This window comes from Cherax quadricarinatus, chromosome 16 (genome assembly GCF_038502225.1).
Source record: "Cherax quadricarinatus isolate ZL_2023a chromosome 16, ASM3850222v1, whole genome shotgun sequence".
Taxonomy (NCBI): Eukaryota; Metazoa; Arthropoda; class Malacostraca; order Decapoda; family Parastacidae; genus Cherax; species Cherax quadricarinatus.
The window spans coordinates 14,869,623-14,893,076 of NC_091307.1; the positions used below are offsets into that span (position 1 = coordinate 14,869,623).

Consider the following 23,454-nt stretch of genomic DNA (forward strand, 5'->3'; position numbering starts at 1 on the left):
TAAAAGTACGACTTGGTATGCTTGTGAAAAATCTAATCAAGAAGATTTCTTAAAAACCTAACCTATTAATATAATAATCAAAAATGAAAAAAAATGCCGGCTTCTGAAATGAAATAAAACACAGTTAGATATGTTAAACTTACTTGTCACAATGACTGTAGCAACAGATCTTGCTTCTCCAACTTCGTTGAAGACTCTGACTTCGTACTCTCCACTGTCGTCTTCGAAAACCTCCTCAACATGGAGGCTCGTTTCGTCGTCGATATGTTCGATAATATAATCTCGAGACGGCTTCAGTTCTTTACTTTGATGATACCACTTGACAGTGGGTGGTGGGAAGGCTTCATAGCGGGCATTCAAGTCAAGGGGAGAGGAAGCTTTTACTATCTGAGCCTGCAAGGGACGAGTGATCCGCGGTGCCTGACGTAGCTCACTCTTCTCAAGCATCTCTATATCTTCAACAGTAACATATGCAGCAGTTTCATCTTGGCCATGCTGATTAATAGCAACACATCGATACAGCCCCTTGTCATCAATGAAAACTTCACTTATGATAAGAGCAGCATGCCCTGTTGTAGCGTCAAACTCTTGGACAAATTCTGAAGATGGGGCGATTTCCCTTTCGAGATGATACCACAGGACTTTGGGTGTGGGCTTTCCCTTGACCGTAGTCTCCAACACTGTCTTTGAGCCATGCTGAACCTTGAGTGGTTTTAATGGCTCTAGGAACTTAGGTGCCTCCCCACGAGGCTTGTCTTTTCGTGCTGTAAAATGTATTTAACATTAATCGTGATTACTGTGTTTCATTTATAAAGTCAGCTTAATTCTCTGGCAAATACTGATATCAAAATAACATGGTACTTCCACCACATTCCAAAAGTTAAATTTGTTAACATTTAAGCCCAGTGCAGATTTACATGAAAAATAGCAGAGGTCTTACAGATACTGCAACTCTAGCAAATCAAACAATTAAGTTGCTTTATATATAATATGCAATGATATGTTTAATGATATTTTATTAACAAATTCTAATCTTAGTGCTCATAAAAACTGTGACCTCCATCATGGCTATACTGTGATTACAACTAAATGACATAATCACAAAATTGGAAATACTCTCCACTTCTCAGATCATGCCTGACTACCCATTTTCTAGGTGGTGCATGACCCTTACAGATTTAGCATTTCCCTGTGAATATCTTATATTAATGTGGAAATGCTAAACCCACATTAGTTATACATCATCCAGGGAAGCATAACCCACAAGATGAACTAGATGACTGACTCTGGCAGCAATATTCACTCACACTGGTTATTAAAGTGAATGCAACATTACAAAAATTTCAGACATGTCAAAAATTCCCTCAAACTTCTCTGAAACTTTGAAAACAGGTTTTTTTATTTTTCTCTAAAACTGCTGATATTGCATTTATTTTTATCCAAAAAAAAAGTTCATCAAAACCTATACTTTCTCTGCGAAGGCCACAATATTTGATTCAGATTTTGCCATCGAATGGTAGTGCAAGATCATAATGAATAAACAGGCCTAGGAATTAGGCCTGTTTTATCTGCTGCAAGCAAATTTGGGTTCTGCTGATGTCTGGTATCTTATTTTCATTACACAAGATACCTTGACATACCACATAGGGAGGTAATTGGACAATCAAGCACATAATGTTCAGCAAAGTAATCATAGGACTGATCACGTACTTTACGTTTAGTTTGATCATCTGTGCATATTACAAACTGCCATTAGTACCTGCAACCGAACGTAAGCCTGGCTACTACATCATTCTGTAAACACTGCCAGTTAAGAGTGAAGATAATATAAGATAAGATTTTGTTCGGATTTTTAACCCCGGAGGGTTAGCCACCCAGGATAACCCAAGAAAGGCAGTGTGTCATCGAGGGACTGTTTTATCTCCACTGGGGTCCTCAATTTTGTCCCCAGGATGCGACCCACACCAGTCGACTAACACCCAGGTACCTACTAGTTAGGTGAACAGGACAACAGTTGTAAGGAAACATGGTGAAATGTTTCCACGCCACCAGGAAGTGAACCCGGGCCCTCTGCATGTGAAGCGAGAGCCTTGTCAGCCAGGCCACGGGGCCCTAAACCATAAATATGCGTAAAATATCACTATTGATGTGCTGCATTTCGAGCCCATTCAAATCTTGTTCCCTAGTGATCCTTGTATTTTAAAAGCTAGCATGAAATGTACAGCACGAATATGACATTAAACATGCCGTACACGAGGTGACTGACTGACTGACTTTTTGTGCCGCTTTGTTATGACAGTGGCCACCATCCATCAGGGCAGCGGCCACCATCCATCAGGGCAGCAGCCACCATCCATCAGGGCAGTAGATCAATCTGAAAAAGCCTTTTAAATCTCTGAGAGGAGAGTAGTTGTCGTCTCGTTGGTCAAATACAGTTACCAGTGATGAAGGCCCCCCAAAATTCTTTGGCCATGAACTAAATTTGTGAAAGTAATTAAATATACACGAATAAAAATAAAAATAATATAAAGCCCCCTTATAACTAGAGGCAGGGGCCAAATGGCCCTCCTGGCTTAGCTTTTGAGTGGTCATGTATACCTAGAGTTCACCTGGAGAGGGTTTCGGGGATCAATGCCCCCGTGGCCCGGTCTGAGACCAGGCCTCATGGTGGATCAGGGTCTGATCAACCAGGCTGTTACTGCTGGCCGCACACAAGCTGATGTACGAACCACAGCCCGGTTGGTCAGGTACTGGCTTTAGGTGCCTGTCCAGTGCCTTCTTGAAGACAGCCAGGGGTCTATTGGTAATCCCCCTTATGTATGCTGGGGGACAATTGAACAGTCTTGGGCCCAGGACACTTATTGTGTTGTCTCTCAGTGTACCCGTGGCACCCCTGCTTTTCATCGGGGGAATGTTGCATCTCCTGCCTTGTCTTTTGCTTTCATATGGAGTGATTTTCGTGTTCAAGTTTGGTACCAATCCCTCCAGGACCTTCCAAGTGTATACAGTGGACCCCCGCATAACGATGGCATCACATAGCGATTATTTCGCATACCGCTTACTTTAATTGCAAAAATTTTGCCTCACATACCGCTTAAAAACCCGCTTACCGATTTTCTTCCGAGACGCGCTCACATGTTCCGCCGGTGGCATTGTTTACCAGCCAGCCTCCGCGGTAACATCCAAGCATACAATCGGAATATTTCGTATTATTACAGTGTTTTCGGTGCTTTTTCTGGAAAATAAGTGACCATGGGCCCCAAGAAAGCTTCTAGTGCCAACCCTACAGCAATAAGGGTGAGAATTACAATAGAGATGAAGAAAAAGATCATTGATAAGTATGAAAGTGGAGTGCATGTCTCCGAGCTGGCCAGGTTGTATAATAAACCCCAATCAACCATCGCTACTATTGGTGGTACAGCTGCTGCTGCTGCTGCACTGTCAGCTGCTGCTGCTGCTGCACTGTCAGCTGCTGCTGCTGCTGTAGCACCGTTGTTGGTGTGGCTTATTGAGAATACCAAGAAACAATTAACCCCAGAGGATTTGCCACCCAGGATAACCCAAAAAAGTCAGTGTCATCGAAGACTGTCTAACTTATTTCCATTGGGGTCCTTAATCTTATCTCCCAGGATGCAACCCACACAAGTCGACTAACACCCAGGTGAACAGGGAAAAATGCCTGGAACTAGTGCTCATATTGGTGAATTTAAAGCCAGCAAAGGTTGGTTTGAGAGATTTAAGAATCGTAGTGGCATACACAGTGTGATAAGGCCTGTTCTGGAAGAAAATGCCAAACAGGACCTACAGTACTCAGGAGGAAAAGGCACTCCCAGGACACAGTGTCTCATCAGTCATTGCTGCATCTTCAATAAAGGTAAGTGTCATTTATTCTTCATTTAGTAGACTAGTACATGCACAATATATACTGTGCATGTACTACTCTACTATTGTGCATGTATCCTTCTCTTTGTGTGTGGGAAAATGTATATTTCATGTGGTAAATTTTTTTTTTTCATACTTTTGGGTGTCTTGCACGGATTAATTTTATTTCCATTATTTCTTATGGGGAAAATTCATTCACATAACGATTATTTCGCATAACAATTACCCCTCTTGCACGGATTAAAATCATTAACCGGGGGTCCACTGTATTATCATGCATCTCTCTCTCGCCTGCGTTCGAGGGAGTACAGATCAAGGACCTTCAACCATTCCCAGTAGTTTAGGTGCCTTATCGCATTTATGTGTGCCGTGAAAGTTCTTTGTATACTCTCCAGATCTGCAATGTCGCCAGCCTTGAAGGGGGCCGTTAGTGTACAGCAATATTCCTGCCTAGAGAGCACAAGCGATTTGAAGAGAATCATCATGGGCTTGGTGTCCCAGTCTTTTAGCCTTTCCATATGTGATGATCAATCAGTCAGCTACCCACCAAGGACCCAATCTGGCAGTCAGTTCCAAGTTCAAGTATCTGACTAGTTAATTACTCAGCCGAGTACTCAACCAAACAGTTACCTAACCCAGTAATCAGCTAATCAACCCAAAAGTATGCTACCCTTCTCAATAGTCGGCTATCAAACCAAACAGCATACCCAATCCAACCGAGATACCCAGCCAGTTTAGTTTAAGGGGGTGCCATGATGCCAGTGGAGGGCTTTTGATCCTACGAATTGGAGCTACTTCCCTTCCTATCAGATATAATTACCTCTCATTCCCTAGGCACTGCACGGTCTCTACATTTTTATCACTTCCATTTGAATATAATAATAATAATAACTATACCTCACCTACGATATACCGTACTAGCCCTCCCATTCAGCTCAAACTAATTGTATACTGACTGTGACACTCCTGTCTGACAGTGAGTGGACAGAGGATCGAGCCTCTACCACCCCTTGCACTGAATGACCAACACGAATTTAGCCTTTTACAAGAATAAAAAACTCAAAACATAACATATTTTTAACATCTTTTGAATTTTTTTTCCGATTCTGAAATCCATGACAAAAAGTCGTCGCTCGGGCAGCTTCAAATTTAAGTTACCTTATGCCTTTAGTTGCCTCTGAAGGGATCCTACAGGGCTCGGGCACCTGTCCCTGGCAACCACCATACTGGGCACTGTGCCAAGCATCACCTGTTTTAAGACCGTACTAAAGCCGGCACTACCTTAGGGATTTAACCATGAAATCAACTTGGAGCTACCCTTCCCTTTCCTGGGATCAAGCCTTAATACCTTCCATTGCCCAGGTGTTGTATGACCTTTACAGGCTCAGTCCTTCATTGTGAATCTACTAATAACAAGACTAAGAATTGATGAAGCAAACTCTGACCCATTACATAAAGTAGGCCTCTACTCCCCACATTATAGTAATAAATAAATAAATAAATAATAATAATATCTTTATTTACTACAAGTACATGTACAAGGTATACAGTCCTAGCTGACATCAATGACGCTACTATATATAAAGCCGCTTGTTATGCAGAGCATTTCGGGCAAATTAGGTCAGTTTTGTCCCAGGATGCGACCCACACCAGTTTTACCTATTCGGCACGACATATATATATATATATATATATATATATATATATATATATATATATATATATATAAATTAGGCCAAATAAACTTAACTATAAACAGGCTGACGGAATGGATGCATTATGTAACTACTAAAACATTGCATCTCCCTTCATGGTGTCCTTAATTAAGAGCTGGCTATAATTTAGAGGTTGTTTAGTGCCTGAGTATCTTAGGGAAGGATCTGTGGACTTTCAAGCGCACTTCTGGAAGGACATTCAACGCTCTGTAACCACAAAAAAACTTGGTACACACGCTTGAATATATCTACACAAAAAAACTTACACCCCTACTCCACCTGACATACATAGAGGTGGATCTCTCAATGTATATACGCTGAGATTTTAAGCCCCATTTTAGCGAATAAAATATGCTTTACTAGTGGTGAACTGGTTATATGCAGCCTTAATGATCCTTTGTGTAGTAAACAATCTTCAAACCCAATTAACCATTAAAAGCCTCTACGTTTGGAAGACGTAATTCAAGATTAAAACCTGGATAAGTTTTCTTTCGCTTGCCTGACACAACTAAAGTTAATAAGAAGAAACCGAGGTAATTACTAAATATTAAAGTTTCTGAGATAAACGACTATTATTTGCTTAATAATGAGAGAGAGAGAGAGAGAGAGAGAGAGAGAGAGAGAGAGAGAGAGAGAGAGAGAGAGAGAGAGAGAGAGAGAGAGAGAGAGAGAGAGAGAGAGAGAGAGAGAGAGAGAGAGAGAGAGAGAGAGACAGACAGAGATACGTACAACCCCCAGGATAGTTATTTGCTGTATTACTTTCGAGTAAACAACAGCAAATATATCGCCAAATAGCATTCGCATTAGAAACAACTTTTTTTCCTATAAAATATTACGTAAATGAAAAAAAACTTTTTTAAAGATTTAAAATATAAGCTGGAAGCAACTTACACCAGAGCCAGGAAAACATTATTGATGCCGGAAGGCGCAGATAAGAAGAGGTCTTGATGTCATGGTGTTACCATCACCCTGAGATGTTCACCTGTGCACACACAAGACCTGAATGACGCTCTCACTGGACGCAGAGCTCCCGACCTATTAATTCTGTGACGCAATCAGCGTTGCCAAAGTGCCACGGGTGATACGGCAACGATGATTTTATGTTACTAGTTTTTATTTGAATTACAACTAGCACCATTTATTTATCTTATAGATACATAAAAAAGCTGCAAATAATTTATACTCGACATAAAATGTGAACTGGAACCACTGGCAAGTTCCTGAGCCAATAACCAGGCACCAAGACTCAAAACATCTTCATTCATTTAGCATTAGGAATATATACACATCTTACGAAGCTCAGAAAAGTAATAGTGCGTCAATCATAAAAAAAGGTCAAATATAAAAATGACCCGCACATCTACTGTTACAAGGGAACACATGAGATAATTCTATCTATTTATCTATCTATCAATCTATCTATCTATCTATCTATCTATCTATCTATCTATCTATCTATCTATATATATATATATATATATATATATATATATATATATATATATATTCTGCGTACAGAGTATAATAATAAATCCTCTGATGTTTGTGTGGTTGAGGGGATGGGGGGGGGGGTTGGCTGAGGAAGCAGCTATGTATTTTTGGTAGTATGAGCTAGGATACTTGCCAGACACATCATTTGATGTACCTCTAACATAACTCTCCATTCTTTTATATATGACTATGCAACAAAAACACACGTAGACACGACCTTCAAGGGCAAACAGTGTAGAGGTCAAACTTACGAACTCGATATATAGCAGCACTTTAGAATACTTTAACAATATTTCAGTCCGCAGTTAACAAAAACATCTTTTCTTAATAAGCATATCTATATAGTCTGCTTTCATGACCTGTGACTACTCAAAGTGAGAAAAGTTTTCTTTACTCTTTTGTGTACTTTAGTTCTGGGTATTATTATTATTATTATTATTATTATTATTATTATTATTATTATTATTATTATTATTATTATAGAAGCGTCAAGATTCACGAAATCGTAATAAGACGATTGCAAACAAACCACGGTACGAGTGGGGTTAGAACCCATGGCAAGTGAGTCGTAAAACTCCAAGCCAGTGCGTAAGCCACTTGCATTTGTGGTTACAGTGGGGTCCATGCTAACTTTCCTATGGTGTATAAATATACCTAGTTGGATGAATCTTATTGTAGCCAGCTAGCCCAGTGGCTTACGCACTGGGCTAGAGTTTTACGACTCACGTGCCATGGATTCTAACCCCACCCGTACCGTGGTTGATTGAAGCGTCAAGCCCGTGTGGGTCATTGAGTGCACGGAGTGGTTGAGGCTCTATCCTCCTTCCGTCATTCGCGGTTCGGCTTCTAATCAGTCATGCTACTGGTGACTGATCTTAATGATGAACAAAAATTTATTTCTGTTATATTCTGCTATAAATTCTGTTATATTTCTGCTCTATTCTTATGTCGAGAACCATAGTTAGGTGCAAATGAATGACACTCCGCTCAGCCATCTTTGTCTACCAGCAGTACTGAATGATTATGCGAGGTCTGCGATTTTTGTGAATAACAACAACAACAACAACAGCAATAATAATAATAATAATAATAATAATAATAATAAATCTTGGTAAACGAGGTGAAAATCTGAAATGCTACACCTGAGTATTTTGCGTAATCATTCGAGAGAAAATTTAAGTTTCTTTCTTGATAAAAATGTAACAAAATTTGATGACTATAATACTTCGGTGGTGCACAAACCTTGTTTTGTGAACACAAGAAAACTGAACCATTCGGTGAAAAACAAGATACAGTACATTCTAATTAATAAAGCACGGAAAACTCTACGGTGTTCTACAAACATGTTTCATTATCATACAGCGCCTGGCAATGTGAGGCGATCAAATATGACCCAAGGAAAAGGACGGCAGATCCAATTCCTTGGACCAAGAGTCCGTCACAGGCATCAAGGCCTCCCCCAGAAAAAACTTACCATAGAAAACCTAGAGTTGACTCAAACCTGAAAGAAGACGAAGGACGGAATGGGGGTGGGGGGGGGGTTGCCACTACGCCGGTGAAAGGCTCGTAATTCAAGGTACTTGAGTTACAGTACCTTCGCTTTCTCGAATAAAACCTTATTAACCCCCCTTCTCCCGTCACAAGCATTTTTAATGACCCATGCAGTTTTACAGCTTCCCCATGAATGTAAATAATACTCCATTTTATACACTAAACCTGAAGGGGTCATATAGCGCCTGGAGAATGGGAGGGAATCAAGTTCGATCCAAGGAAGTAGAGAAGAGCGTTATGATGATTACAAAATATACATACATATGATAATTTAAGTATTGTGATCAGTATACATATATATCCTCTATATATGCACAACCTATACCTTTAAGGGATCAAATTTAATTGAATATAAACATCGAAAGGTGCTGTATGATCCCTAATGGTATGATTCCTAGTGCTCTGAATCTGTAGTGATGGTCTGAATGTGTAGTGGTGGTCTGAATGTGTAGTGGTGGTCTGAATGTGTAGTGGTGGTCTGAATATGCAGATCTAAACGTGTAGTGATTAGAATGTGTAGTGGTGGTCTGAATGTGTAGTTGTGGTCTGAAAGTGCTGTGGTGGCCTGAATGTGCAGTGATATGAATGTGTAGTGGTGGCCTGAATGTGCAGTGATCTGAATATGTTGTGGTGGTCTGAATGTGTAGTGGTGGCCTGAATGTGCAGTGGTGGCCTGAATGTGCAGTGATATGAATGTGTAGTGGTGATCTGAATGTGCAGTGATCTGAATATGTAGTGGTGGTCTGAATGTGTAGTGGTCTGAATGTGTAGTGGTGGTCTGAATGTGTAGTGGTTTGAATGTGAAATGGTGTTCTGAATGTGTAGTGATCTGAATATGTAGTGGTGGTCAGAATGTGAAGTGGTCTGTGGTGCTGGTATAAGTGTGTAGTGGTCTGAATGTGTAGTGTTGGTCTAAACGAGTAGTGCTGGTCTGAATGTGTAGCGCTAGTCTAAATGTGTAGTGATGGTTTGAATGTAGAGTCCTAGTCTGAATGTTAAGTGCTAATCTGAATGTCTTGTGATGATCTAGGTATGTAGTGAAGCTGTGAATGTGCTTTGGTTTGGCTAGTCCAGGGTCTCGCTTTGAGGGAGGGAGGGTAACAATACAAAAATATATCAAGACACTGGAATGAATTCGCGTTCGTTGACGGAGGTCAGTTGTTGTACATTGTATTATAGGCTACAACCACATCCCTTCTTGTGTTATGTCATAAGGAAAATTATAACAAAAATACATTTTGTAAAACGATACAATTCTTGAATATCTTTGTTAATTAAAATTTGTTCATATTTCTCATTCAACGAAAACTATGCGAATTACATTTTAAGAAAAATATTTAGCACAGTACTGAAGGTTGAAACATCAAGAAATAAGCACTACAGACTTCATTAATACTGCGTTATATTACTATAATTTTTAAATTCTCTAAATATAGAAAAGTACAACCAGCTATACCATTTGCTGCTACAAATAAACCATATAAAATAAACCATATAAAACAAACATATATTAACATGCTTTTTTTAAAACACACTTGAAAACACAGGCACCAAACAGGAGATGTAACTCACAACAATGCTCATGTTAGACTGATTATTAGAGCAGAGTGTCTTGCCGCATTTTGAGTGAACACTTACCTTTCTTTAACGTAAACCTGGGATAGCATAATGGAAATATTGGGCAAAATATCGTAAAATACATGTAGAAACACACTAACACTCATATATTTAACTATAGCTGGTATATATATATATATATATATATATATATATATATATATATATATATATATATATATATATATATATATATATATATATATATATATATATATATTATATATATAAATATTAATTCACGAATAACAAAAAAATGACGTAGATGCAGAGATGACTAGTGTTAAACAGAGATAACGGCTCAAGTGAACATAATACATAGTTTGTAACAGTACATAAAATCTAGGGGTACTACACTTCATAGAGTTATTTACATGTAAGTAATATTTTAAAGACAATTAAAAAAACGAAAAAATAACTCGATAGCACACAAAGCATAATTAATATGTTAACGTTATTTGATGGCGGAAACATGCCACGTCGTCGTAAAGCAGCGATGCCACGAAAGGCACCACTTTACCGTACCTTCTAATACTAAGTTAGCAATAGTGGTTGCCTTCCCTGCCACGTTCACCGCTTCGCAGGAGTACATGCCTTCATCATCTTCCGTTGTACGAACAATGGTGAGGGTCGATACTTTATTTTCGTAGCAGATAATCCTGTTGGTACTAGGTATTATTTCAAACCTATTGAAATACCATTTGATTTCAGGTGGAGGGTACCCCTTGACCTCACACTTGAAGACCGATTTGTGAGAAGGTTTGGAAATAACCGGTTCCAAGAACTGAGAGAAGGACGGAGGGATCACTTCAATATCCTTTGGCTTCTGGTCAACCCGTTTCAGCGATTTAACAATGGTTTCTTTCTTTGTTACTACTTCAGACAATTCTACATCAACACGGGTAGCCTCTGTCTTCTCAACTTCAAACTCCTCTCGCTTCGGGGTCACCATCACAGGAATCAAAGGTTCCTCAGGCTTGACTTCCTTAATCTTCTTGGGTTTCTTGCTAGGCTTCAACTGCACCTCCTCAGGCTCCGGCGATTTTTCCTTTTCGGGTTTTGAATATGGTTCAAGGGGAGTTCTCTCTGGCTCAGGGATTTCTGGCTCATATGGTTTGCCTGGTTTGAGTTTTGGTTCTGGTTTTGGTTCAGTGGGTTTCTCCTTTTTGAAAGGTTTAAGAACTACCTGTTCTTTTTCTTCCTCTTTTGGTGGTAATCTCCGACCTCTCCACGAGGGAACCTCGGTTTCTTCCTCTTTCTTTTCTGGTTTCTTTCTTTCCCTTTTAGGTTTGGGTTCTTCTTCTTCTGAGGGCTTCTCGTCTACTGGTTTTGGAGCTTCAGGTTCTACCGAAGGTTTTTCTTTAGGCTCTGGCTCAGGTTTGAGTGGTTTCTCCAGTGGGACTTTTTCTTTATCAGGAATCTCTGGTTCAGTGCGCTGGAATGGTTCCAACTCCACTGGCTCCCGTTCAGGAATGTCTTTGGGAAGTTTCTTACCAGGCTTACGAGCTGCCTTCTCTTTCTCTTCATCTTGTGGCTTTTTCTTCGGGATAGGCTTCAGCTGTGGCTTCTCGGCTTCCTTTTCAGGAGACTTTGGCCGACGTTTGGGTGGCTTTAATTTTATTTCCTCACCTTCCTCTTCAGGCTTAAATTTACCTTTCCCAAGCTTCAACTTCTTTTCCTCCTCTAGCTCAGGTTTATCCTTAGGTTTGCGTTGATATTTATCTTTTTCTGATTCCTCCTCATCTTTTGGTTTTGCCGGAGGTTCATACTTCTCATATTTCTCAAGCACTACAGGTTCTTTATCAGGTATTTCCTCAGGAACATAAGTTTCATATTCAGGAGGAGGAGTCCATACCCTCTTCTCAATTACAGGCTCAGGTTCTTCTGGGGTTTCAACATGCTCAAGCTCCACAGTTTCAAGTGTCACTTCTTCAGGGACAAATACATTTTGCGTTGTTTTCTTGAGCGTTATCTTTGGTATCTCGAACTTTTCCTCTTCCGGAGCTGGGAGCATCTTTGGCCTTTTCTTCTTAATCTTTGATGGTATTTTCTCCGGTTCATCAGGTTTCATTTCTTCTACCTTTGGCTCTGGTGATATTTCTTTTACAGGTTCAGGAACTTGATCGGTAACTTTCTCCTTTTCAGGCTTCGAGTAAGGCTCAAGAGGAGGTTTCTCTGGTTCAAGTATTTCAGGTTCATAAGGCTTACCTGGTTTGATTTTTGGACTAGGTTTTGGTTCTTTTGGCTTTTCCTTTTTGAAAGGTTTTAATATAATGTCTTCTTTTTCTTCTTCCTTAGGAGGAAGCCTTTTACCTCTCCACGAAGGTGCTTCAACTTCATCATCCTTATCTGGTTTAATTTTATCTTTTTTAGGCTTAATTGCCTCGTCAGGCGTAAGCTTTTCCTCATCATCGAGCTTAACAGGTTGACTCACACCATCAGGAACCTTTTCCTTTTCTGGTTTAGTGTATGGCTCAAGAGGAGTCTTTTCTGGTTCGGGAATCTCAGGCTCGTATGGTTCACCTGGCTTATGTTTGGGTTTTGGTTTTGGTTCTGTGGGTTTCTCTTTTTTGAACGGTTTTAACTCTACCACTTCTTTCTCTTCTTCTTTAGGAGGTAACCGTTTACCTCTCCATAAAGGAACTTCAGGTTCATCTTCTTTTTTCTCTGGTCTCTTTCTTTCCTTCTTATCTTTCGGTTCTTCCTCTTCTGATGACTTCTCTTCCACTGGTTTTGGAGCTTCGGGTTCAACTGAAAGTTTTACTTTAGGTTCTGGCTCAGGTTTGAGTGGTTTTTCCAGTGGAACTTTTTCTTTATCAGGAATCTCTGGTTCAGTGCGTTGGAATGGTTCCAACTCCACTGGCTCCCGTTCAGGAATGTCTTTGGGAAGTTTCTTACCAGGCTTACGAGCTGCCTTCTCTTTCTCTTCATCTTGTGGCTTTTTCTTCGGGATAGGCTTCAGCTGCGGCTTCTCGGCTTCCTTTTCAGGAGACTTTGGCCGACGTTTGGGTGGCTTTAATTTTATTTCCTCACCTTCCTCTTCAGGCTTAAATTTACCTTTCCCAAGCTTCAACTTCTTTTCCTCCTCTAGCTCAGGTTTATCCTTAGGTTTGCGTTGATATTTATCTTTTTCTGATTCCTCCTCATCTTTTGGTTTTGCCGGAGGTTCATACTTCTCATATTTCTCAAGCACTACAGGTTCTTTATCAGGTATTTCCTCAGGAACATAAGTTTCATATTCAGGAGGAGGAGTCCATACCCTCTTCTCAATTACAGGCTCAGGTTCTTCTGGGGTTTCAACATGCTCAAGCTCCACAGTTTCAAGTGTCACTTCTTCAGGGACAAATACATTTTGTGTTGTTTTCTTGAGCGTTATCTTTGGTATCTCGAACTTTTCCTCTTCCGGAGCTGGGAGCATCCTTGGCCTTTTCTTCTTAATCTTTGATGGTATTTTCTCCGGTTCATCAGGTTTCATTTCTTCTACCTTTGGCTCTGGTGATATTTCTTTTACAGGTTCAGGAACTTGATCGGTAACTTTCTCCTTTTCAGGCTTCGAGTAAGGCTCAAGAGGAGGTTTCTCTGGTTCAAGTATTTCAGGTTCATAAGGCTTACCTGGTTTGATTTTTGGACTAGGTTTTGGTTCTTTTGGCTTTTCCTTTTTGAAAGGTTTTAATATAATGTCTTCTTTTTCTTCTTCCTTAGGAGGAAGCCTTTTACCTCTCCACGAAGGTGCTTCAACTTCATCATCCTTATCTGGTTTAATTTTATCTTTTTTAGGCTTAATTGCCTCGTCAGGCGTAAGCTTTTCCTCATCATCGAGCTTAACAGGTTGACTCACACCATCAGGAACCTTTTCCTTTTCTGGTTTAGTGTATGGTTCAAGAGGAGTCTTTTCTGGTTCGGGAATCTCAGGCTCGTATGGTTCACCTGGCTTATGTTTGGGTTTTGGTTTTGGTTCTGTGGGTTTCTCTTTTTTGAACGGTTTTAACTCTACCACTTCTTTCTCTTCTTCTTTAGGAGGCAACCGTTTACCTCTCCATGAAGGAACTTCAGGTTCATCTTCCTTTTTCTCTGGTCTCTTTCTTTCCTTCTTGTCTTTCGGTTCTTCCTCTTCTGATGGCTTCTCTTCCACTGGTTTTGGAGCTTCGGGTTCAACTGAAGGTTTTACTTTAGGTTCTGGTTCAGGTTTGAGTGGTTTCTCCAGTGGTTCTCTTTCTTTATCAGGAATCTCTGGTTCAGTGCGCTGGAATGGTTCCAACTCCACTGGCTCCCGTTCAGGAATGTCTTTGGGAAGTTTCTTACCAGGCTTACGAGCTGCCTTCTCTTTCTCTTCATCTTGTGGCTTTTTCTTCGGGATAGGCTTCAGCTGTGGCTTCTCGGCTTCCTTTTCGGGAGACTTTGGCCGACGTTTGGGTGGCTTTAATTTTATTTCTTCACCTTCCTCTTCAGGTTTAAATTTACCTTTCCCAAGCTTCAACTTCTTTTCATCCTCTAGCTCAGGTTTATCCTTAGGTTTGCGTTGATATTTATCTTTTTCTGATTCCTCCTCATCTTTTGGTTTTGCCGGAGGTTCATACTTCTCATATTTCTCAAGTTCTACAGGTTCTTTATCAGGTATTTCCTCAGGAACATAAGTTTCATACTCAGGTGGAGGAGTCCATACCCTCTTCTCAATTACAGGCTCAGGTTCTTCTGGGGTTTCAACATGCTCAAGCTCCACAGTTTCAAGTGTCACTTCTTCAGGGACAAATACATTTTGCGTTGTTTTCTTGAGCGTTACCTTTGGTATCTCGAATTTTTCTTCTTCCGGAGCTGGGAGCATCCTCGGTCTTTTCTTCTTAATCTTTGATGGTATTTTCTCCGGTTCATCAGGTTTCCTTTCTTCTATCTTCGGCTCTGGTGATATTTCTTTTACAGGTTCAGGAACTTGATCGGTAACTTTCTCCTTTTCAGGCTTCGAGTAAGGCTCCAAAGGAGGTTTCTCTGGTTCAAGTATTTCAGGTTCATAAGGCCTACCTGGTTTGATTTTTGGACTGGGTTTTGGTTCTTTTGTCTTCTCCTTTTTGAAAGGTTTTAATATAATTTTTTCTTTTTCATCTTCCTTAGGAGGAAGCCTTTTACCTCTCCACGAAGGTGCTTCAACTTCTTCATCCTTATCTGGTTTAATTTTATCACTTTTAGGCTTAAATGCCTCGTCAGGAGTAAGCTTTTCCTCATCATCGAGCTTAACAGGTTGACTCACATCATCAGGAACCTTTTCCTTTTCTGGTTTAGTGTATGGCTCAAGAGGAGTCTTTTCTGGTTCTGGAATCTCAGGCTCATATGGTTCACCTGGCTTATGTTTGGGTTTTGGTTTTGGTTCTGTGGGTTTCTCTTTTTTGAACGGTTTTAACTCTACCACTTCTTTCTCTTCTTCTTTAGGAGGTAACCGTTTACCTCTCCATGAAGGAACTTCAGGTTCATCTTCCTTTTTCTCTGGTTTCTTTCTTTCTTTCTTAACTTTTGGTTCTTCCTCTTCTGATGGCTTCTCTACCACTGGTTTTGGAGCTTCGGGTTCAATTGAAGGTTTTTCTTTAGGTTCTGGTTCAGGTTTGAGTGGTTTCTCCAGTGGCTCTCTTTCTTTATCGGGAATCTCTGGTTCAGTGCGTTGGAATGGTTCCAACTCCACTGGCTCCCGTTCAGGAATGTCTTTGGGAAGTTTCTTACCAGGCTTACGAGCTGCCTTCTCTTTCTCTTCCTCTTGTGGCTTTTTCTTCGGGATAGGTTTTAGCTGTGGCTTCTCGGCTTCCTTTTCAGGAGACTTTGGCCGACGTTTGGGTGGCTTTAATTTGATTTCCTCACCTTCCTCTTCAGGCTTCAATTTACCTTTCCCAAGCTTCAACTTCTTTTCCTCCTCTAGCTCAGGTTTATCCTTAGGTTTGCGTTGATATTTATCTTTTCCTGATTCCTCTTCATCTTTTGGCTTTGCCGGAGGTTCATACTTCTCATATTTCTCAAGTTCTACAGGTTCTTTATCAGGTATTTCCTCAGGAACATAAGTTTCATACTCAGGGGGAGGAGTCCATACCTTCTTCTCAATTACAGGCTCAGGTTCTTCTGGGGTTTCAACATGCTCAAGCTCCACAGTCTCAAGTGTTACTTCTTCGGGCACAAATACCCTCTGAGTTGTTTTTCTGAGTGTTACTTTTGGTATCTCAAACTTTTCTTCTGTTGGAGCCCATAGCTTCGGAAGCCCCTTTTTCGGCTTTTGTGCTATTTTCTGAGAATCATCAGGCCTTGACTTTGGTTCAATAGGCTTTCCTGGTTCCTCAGGTTCTGGATACACATCCTTATGAAGTTCAGAAACCTCGTCAGGTTCTTTCTCCTTTTCAGGCTTCGAGTAAGGTTCGAGAGGAGTTTTCTCTGGTTCCGGTATTTCAGGTTCATAAGGCTTACCTGGTGTGAATTTTGGACTGGGTTTTGGTTCTTTTGGTTTTTCTTTTTTGAAAGGTTTTAATATAATGTCTTCTTTTTCTTCTTCCTTTGGAGGAAGCCTTTTACCTCTCCACGAAGGTGCTTCAACTTCTTCATCCTTATCTGGTTTAATTTTATCTTTTTTAGGCTTAAATGCCTCGTCGGGCGTAAGCTTTTCCTCATCATCGAGCTTAACAGGTTGACTCACATAATCAGGAACTTTTTCCTTTTCTGGTTTAGTGTATGGCTCAAGAGGAGTCTTTTCTGGTTCGAGAATCTCAGGCTCATATGGTTCACCTGGCTTATGTTTGGGTTTTGGCTTTGGTTCTGTGGGTTTTTCCTTTCTGAACGGTTTTAACTCTACCATTTCTTTCTCCTCTTCTTTAGGAGGTAACCGTTTACCTCTCCATGAAGGAACTTCAGGTTCATCTTCCTTTTTCTCTGGTTTCTTTCTTTCTTTCTTAACTTTTGGTTCTTCCTCTACGGATGGCTTCTCTCCCACTGGTTTTAAACCTTCGGGTTCAACTGAAGGTTTTTCTTTAGGTTCTGGTTCAGGTTTGAGTGGTTTCTCCAGTGGTTCTCTTTCTTTATCAGGAATCTCTGGTTCAGTGCGTTGGAATGGTTCCAACTCCACTGGCTCCCGCTCAGGAATGTCTTTGGGAAGTTTCTTACCAGGCTTACGAGCTGCCTTCTCTTTCTCTTCATCTTGTGGCTTTTTCTTCGGGATAGGTTTTAGCTGTGGCTTCTCGGCTTCCTTTTCGGGAGACTTTGGCCGACGTTTGGGTGGCTTTAATTTTATTTCCTCACCTTCCTCTTCAGGCTTAAATTTACCTTTCCCAATCTTTAACTTCTTTTCCTCCTCTAGCTCAGGTTTATCCTTAGGTTTGCGTTGATATTTATCTTTTTCTGATTCCTCTTCATCTTTTGGTTTTGCCGGAGGTTCATACTTCTCATATTTCTCAAGCTCTACAGGTTCTTTATCAGGTATTTCGTCAGGAACATAAGTTTCATACTCAGGTGGAGGAGTCCATACCCTCTTCTCAATTACAGGCTCAGGTTCTTCTGGGGTTTCAACATGCTCAAGCTCCACAGTCTCCAGTGTTACTTCTTCGGGCACAAATACCCTCTGAGTTGTTTTTCTGAGTGTTACTTTTGGTATCTCAAACTTTTCTTCTGTTGGAGCCCATAGCTTCGGAAGCCTCTTTTTCGGCTTTTGTGCTATTTTCTGAGAATCACCAGGTCTCGACTTTGGTTCAATAGGCTTTCCTGGTTCCTCAGGTTCTGGATATACATCCTTATGAAATTCAGAAACCTCGTCAGGTTCTTTCTCCTTTTCAGGCTTCGAGTAAGGTTCAAGAGGAGTTTTCTCTGGTTCCGGTATTTCAGGCTCATAAGGCTTACCTGGTGTGAATTTTGGACTGGGTTTTGGTTCTTTTGGTTTTTCTTTTTTGAAAGGTTTTAAAGTGATTTCTTCTTTCTCATCTTCCTTTGGAGGAAGCCTTTTGCCTCTCCACGAAGGTGTTTCAGCTTCTTCATCCTTATCTGGTTTAATTTTATCTTTTTTAGGTTTAATTGCCTCGTCAGTCCTTAGCTTTTCCTCATCATCGGGCTTAACAGGTTGACTCTCATCGCCAGGAATCTTTTCTTTTTCTGGTTTAGTGTATGGTTCAAGAGGAGTCTTTTCTGGTTCCGGAATCTCGGGTTCGTATGGTTTACCTGGCTTATGTTTTGGCTTTGGCTTCGGTTCTGCGGGTTTCTCCTTTCTGAATGGTTTTAACTCTACCACCTCTTTCTCTTCTTCTTTTGGAGGTAACCGTTTACCTCTCCATGAAGGAACTTCAATTTCTTCCTCTTTCTCTGGCTTTGTCCTAGCCTTTTTTAATTTTACCTTTTCGTCCTCCTCTTTCTGTGTCTCCTGCACTGGTTTTAGAATTTCAGGTTCTGCTGATGGTTTTTCTGTAGAACTGGGTTGAGGTTTGAGAGGTTTCTCCAGTTGTACCTCGTCTTTATCTGGAATTTTTGGCTCAGTTCGCTTAAATGGCTCCAATTCCACCGGTTCACGTTCTGGAATGTCTTTGGAAGATTTCTTGCCTGGCTTCAGAGATATTTTCTCTTTATCTTCTGTTTCTGGCTTTTTCTTGGGTATGGGTTTCAGATGTGGCGTTTCCCTTTCCTCTTCGGGAGGTTTAGGCCAACGTTTCCCAGGCCTAAGTTTCCTTTGTTCTTCTTCTTCCTCCTCTGGTGGCCACCGACCTTTGCCAATTTTAAGCTTCTTTTCTTCTCCCTGCTCTGTCTTCTCTTTTGGCTTACGTTGATATTTGTCTTTTTCTTGTTCATTCCAATCTTCTGTTTTTTCAGAGGGCTCAAACACATCTGTTCTTTCAAGTTCCACTGGTTCCTTCTCAGGCAGCTCCTCTGGTGAATATGTTTCATAATCTGGTAGAGGACTCCATTCCCGCTTTTCTTTCTTGAGCTCAGGCTTCTGTGGTTTCTCAACGTGTTCAAGATCCACTGATTCGAGTTTTTCCTCTTCTTGGACAAACTTCTTTGGAACAGTTTTCTTTAATGATACTTTGGGTATTAAAAACTCTTCTTTTGGAAGTTTTTCTGTTTTAGGTCTTTTGGTGGGTTTTAACTGAACCTTCTGTGGATGAGTAGGAAGTTCGTTTTCTATAATATCCCTCATGGTTTCAATAATTTCTGAACCTTCTGTCTCTCTTTCTCGTTCAGGCTCATAATCTCTTTCTATTTCATCCTTCCTGTATGGCTCTTGGGGTGTCTTCTCTGGTTCGTGAATTGCTGGCTCATATGGTCTACCCGATGCGGGCCTGGGAGTTGGTTTAGGCTCTTCTGTTTTTTTCTTACCGAAGGGTTTTAAGACAACCTCTTCTTTTTCTTCTTCTTTTTGAGGAACCTTTTTAATTCTCCAAGGAGTTCCTGGTTCCTCTTCCTTCTTATCTAGTTTACTTCGCAATTTCTTTGGCTTCATTTCATCCTCTAATGAAGTTTCTCCTGTATCCAATGATTCCGGAATGTCAGGTTCACCTGCTGGTTTCTTTTTCGATTTAAGCTTAGGTTTGACAGGTTCCTCTAATTGCGTCTTGTCTCCATCAGGAAACTCTGGTTCTACGCGTTTAAAAGGTTCCAATTCTACCGGTTCTCGCTCGGGAATGTCTGTAGATGGTCTCTTACCAGCCTTAAGAGGCATTTTACCTTCCTCCTCTTGCTCTGTCTTTTTCTTGGGTATAGGTTTAAGATGTGGTATTTCTATTTCCTCTTCTTTTGGTTTAGGCAAGCGTTTCCCAGGCTTAAGTTTCACTTGTTCTTCCTCCTCCTCTGGCGGCCACCGACCTTTGCCAATTTTCAACTTTTTGCCTTCTCTTGTCTCAGTCTTTTCTTTCTGTTTACGCTGATGTGTATCTTTTTCTCTTTCCTTCTCATCCTTTATCTTTTCGGTGGGTTCAAATGTATCCGGCTTCTCAAGTTCCGCAGGTTCATTCTCAGGCAGCTCATCTGGAGTGTAAGTTTCATAGTCTGGCACGGGACTCCATTCCCGTTTTTCTTTAACAGTTTCAGGTTTCTTCTTTTCTACATGTTCTAGATTCACTGATTCAAGAGAGGTTTCCTCCGGGACAAACTTTCTTGGTATAGTTTTCTTAAGGATCACCTTAGGAATTATGAATTCTTCTTTTTGAGGAGTTTTAATCTCTGGTCTCTTGCGAGGTTTTAATTTTCCCTCCTGAGTGTCTGGTGTTTTCTTAATGTGGGAGGGTTCCATCTGTGTTTCATCTATGCTTTCTTCGTACTGACCCAGTACCTTATCATCAATTTCAGTAAATTCATCAAATTCTTCCTTTTCTGGCTTTCTGTAATATTTAAGAGGAATTTTTTCTGGTTCAGACTCTTTTGGTTCGTATCGCTTGCCTGGCTTAGATTTAGGAGTTAATCTTGCTTCATCGGGCTTTTCTTTCTGGAAAGGTTTTAACACTACTTCTTCTTTTTCTTCTTCCTTTGTAGAAAGTCTTTTGACTCTCCAAGATGGAACTTTTCGTTCTTCCTCCTTTTCCTCTGGTTTTGGTGCCCTAGTTTTTCGCCTGGACTCTTCCCCCTGAGAAATTTCATTCTCGTATACTGATTTAGGAATTTCCTCAAACTCTCCTTCTTCAATATCAAGAATGGTCTTTTCGGTCTCTACAAGTTGTTTCAGGTCTGCAGATTCCTGACCAGGGATACGTTTTGATGGTCTTTTACGAGGCATAAAAGACACCTTCTCTTCTTCCTCCTCCTCTGTCTTTGGCCTTTGTTTTGTAAAAGGTTTTAAATGAGGCTTTTCGGGTTCGTCTTCAAAAGGTTTTGGTAAACGCTTTCCTGGTTTGAACTTGATCTGTTCCTCATTTTCCTCTGGTTTCCACCATCCTTTTCCAAACTTCGTAGCTCTGTCTTTAACTGTTTCAGAAAGCTTCTCCTCAAACTTACGTTGATAGGTATCATTCTCTTCAATAAATTCTTGTGTTTGTATTTCCATTGGCTCTATTTTTTCCCAAGTATCCAAAGAAACCTGTTCTCCATTAAGTAGGTCCTCTGGACCATAGCTTTCATCATGTAAAAAGTCCTGCTCACGTTGATCCGTTTTCGACTTTATCTTCTTGATCTTCTCCACATGCGTCAGCTCCACAGTCTCAAGTTTTGATTCTTCAGGAGCAAACTGCGGTCGAGGTGTTTTCTTGAGTTGCACCTTGGGCAAAATGAACTTTTCTGGCTCTTCTTTTTCTTTTGGAAACCGCTTACCGATTTTTGGCTTTAATTTTGCTGGTTCGATGTATTTTGTCTCATCAGACGGTTGTAAATCATCGGCAGGAGCCTCTTCCATCACATAAATTTCTTGATCATGTCTTTCTAGTTCAGCTTTTGAAATTGATTTTGGTTCTTTTGTTCTGTCTATTTTAAAAGGCTTAAGTGTCACACCTTCGAATTCCTCGTCCTTTTTAGGAATCCTCTTAACTCTCCACTTAGGAGTTTTAGATTCGTCTTCTATCACATTTGAGTCAGGTTTCTCTTTCTGAAATGGTTTCAACTTAAGTTTATCACCATCTTCTGGGGCCTTTGGCACGTATCTGACAGGCCTAAGCTGAACCTCCTGACTATCTTCTTCAGGTTTTACTTTTATTCTACGGCGTACTAGTCTCTTTCCTTCCTTTAATTCCTTGCCTTCCACTGGTTTACGTTGGTATCTTTCTCTTGGAACTTTTCCTTTGCTCTTTGGTTCCTCTTCTGGCGTCTCATATTCCCCGAACTCGCCATATTCACCGTCAGAAACATATATATATTCGTAGTCTTCATCATCGGATTCAGGGATTTCCTCCCTGCCTGTCTCTGGTGGCGGTTTCTTAAGTTTCTCCACGTGTGCGAGCTCAACCTGTTCAAGCTTGGTATCCTCTGGAGCAAATTTCCTTTGATGAGATTTCTTGAGTTCTACCTTGGGAACTGTCCACCTCTCCTGCTCCTTGGGTTCCAGCATTTTAGTCGATTTCTTGAGCTTCAATGCAGCTGATCCAATATCTTCAACCTTTTTCTCTGCTAACCAAGGCGCTCTCTCTCTTCTCTTTCTCTCGAGTTCTTCTTCATTTCTCCTTACAAATGGTGGAGGTTCATCACTTCCTGGGATGCTACTGTCTGCGAAGGGCCTTGCTGGGCTACGAGATAGCCATCTGGCAGGACTTGGAGAAACCCATCGGTGTTTTCGGGTTTCTCTCTCCTGTGTCCGACGAGTGAGCCGGACATGATCTTCTACCTCCGTATATGAACCTGTAAGGGAATTAATCCACCTTGTCAACAACACAATCGGCACATTTTGTGCCGTAAGAAATGCATGAGGGCATTGTGTCATTAGACTGGCTCGCAGTGTGTCATCGTCGGGTGACTAAGCCCTAGTTATTTATATTTAGCTATATACCTAAGATTCAAAAGCTAGAAAGAAACTACATAAAGATGTAACAGATGTTCCTGCCTGTGAGTCAGTGTTGCTTCGATATGATTCATGAGAGGGGGACGCCCTGTGTATCGTGGGCGGCGCTAGAACAGCGATGTAACCTTTGAAAGATCATCGTCCAAAACGATTCGTTCTCAGCATGGGTGAAGAGCCAGTGTGAAAGCTAGCTACAACCCGCTGACTTCCCATTGGATAAATATGGAGGCGGCATCAGTGACGTGGGCAAGCTGGCCTCCCACTAGAACTACTTCAACAGCAGAGGCTCGAGGAATTCAGTTTAGTTCAGGCACTCGTGGTGTGAGGGGTGGCGAAATGAATTCTTAGTGATCGTGAATGAACACTGAATGAAAGGTTTTAAGAAGATTTTTCACTTCATTTCTGAAATTCTTTGAAAATTTAAATTTCCTCCATAACAGTGGAACATAATAAGCATGAATAGTCGGTTAGATTAACGTGCATTCATTCTGTCTTAAATGAGATGACTTAGTATATTTAAGTGCATGGTGACAGTGATCATAATGAAATCAGCTGAGGAGAATTGCTAACTGAAATTAATGGAGTAGGAAACTTGAAATCCCAAAAGCACAGAATGTAAAGCTAGTGAGAATGGCAATGTTTCTACAATAAATGGCGTATACTGACAGCTGGGCCCAAGCGGGGTGACGCCACCCTCAGCACTTCTATTACCAGAGTAAAACATTACTGTAAGTTTTTAAAGGCCCTTATACTTACTAAACTAACTGTGTTGTCAAACGC

The 23,454-nt window shown here is 40.8% G+C and overlaps 1 protein-coding gene across 39 annotated transcripts in view; it reads right to left on the minus strand.

Annotated features, from left to right (window-relative positions):
• LOC128688941 (titin-like) overlaps positions 1–23,454 on the minus strand; it is a 297,841-nt gene that overhangs the window by 158,089 nt on the left and 116,298 nt on the right. For 38 of the 39 annotated variants that reach the window (XM_070085579.1, XM_070085580.1, XM_070085586.1 and 35 more), the window contains 2 exons: positions 10,782–22,514; positions 144–764 (listed from right to left, as the gene is read on the minus strand). In XM_070085579.1, the coding sequence (XP_069941680.1) occupies positions 144–764; positions 10,782–22,514 (12,354 nt within the window). The remainder of the gene's footprint in view (positions 1–143; positions 765–10,781; positions 22,515–23,454) is intronic. The other variant, XM_070085614.1, reaches the window with a different exon arrangement.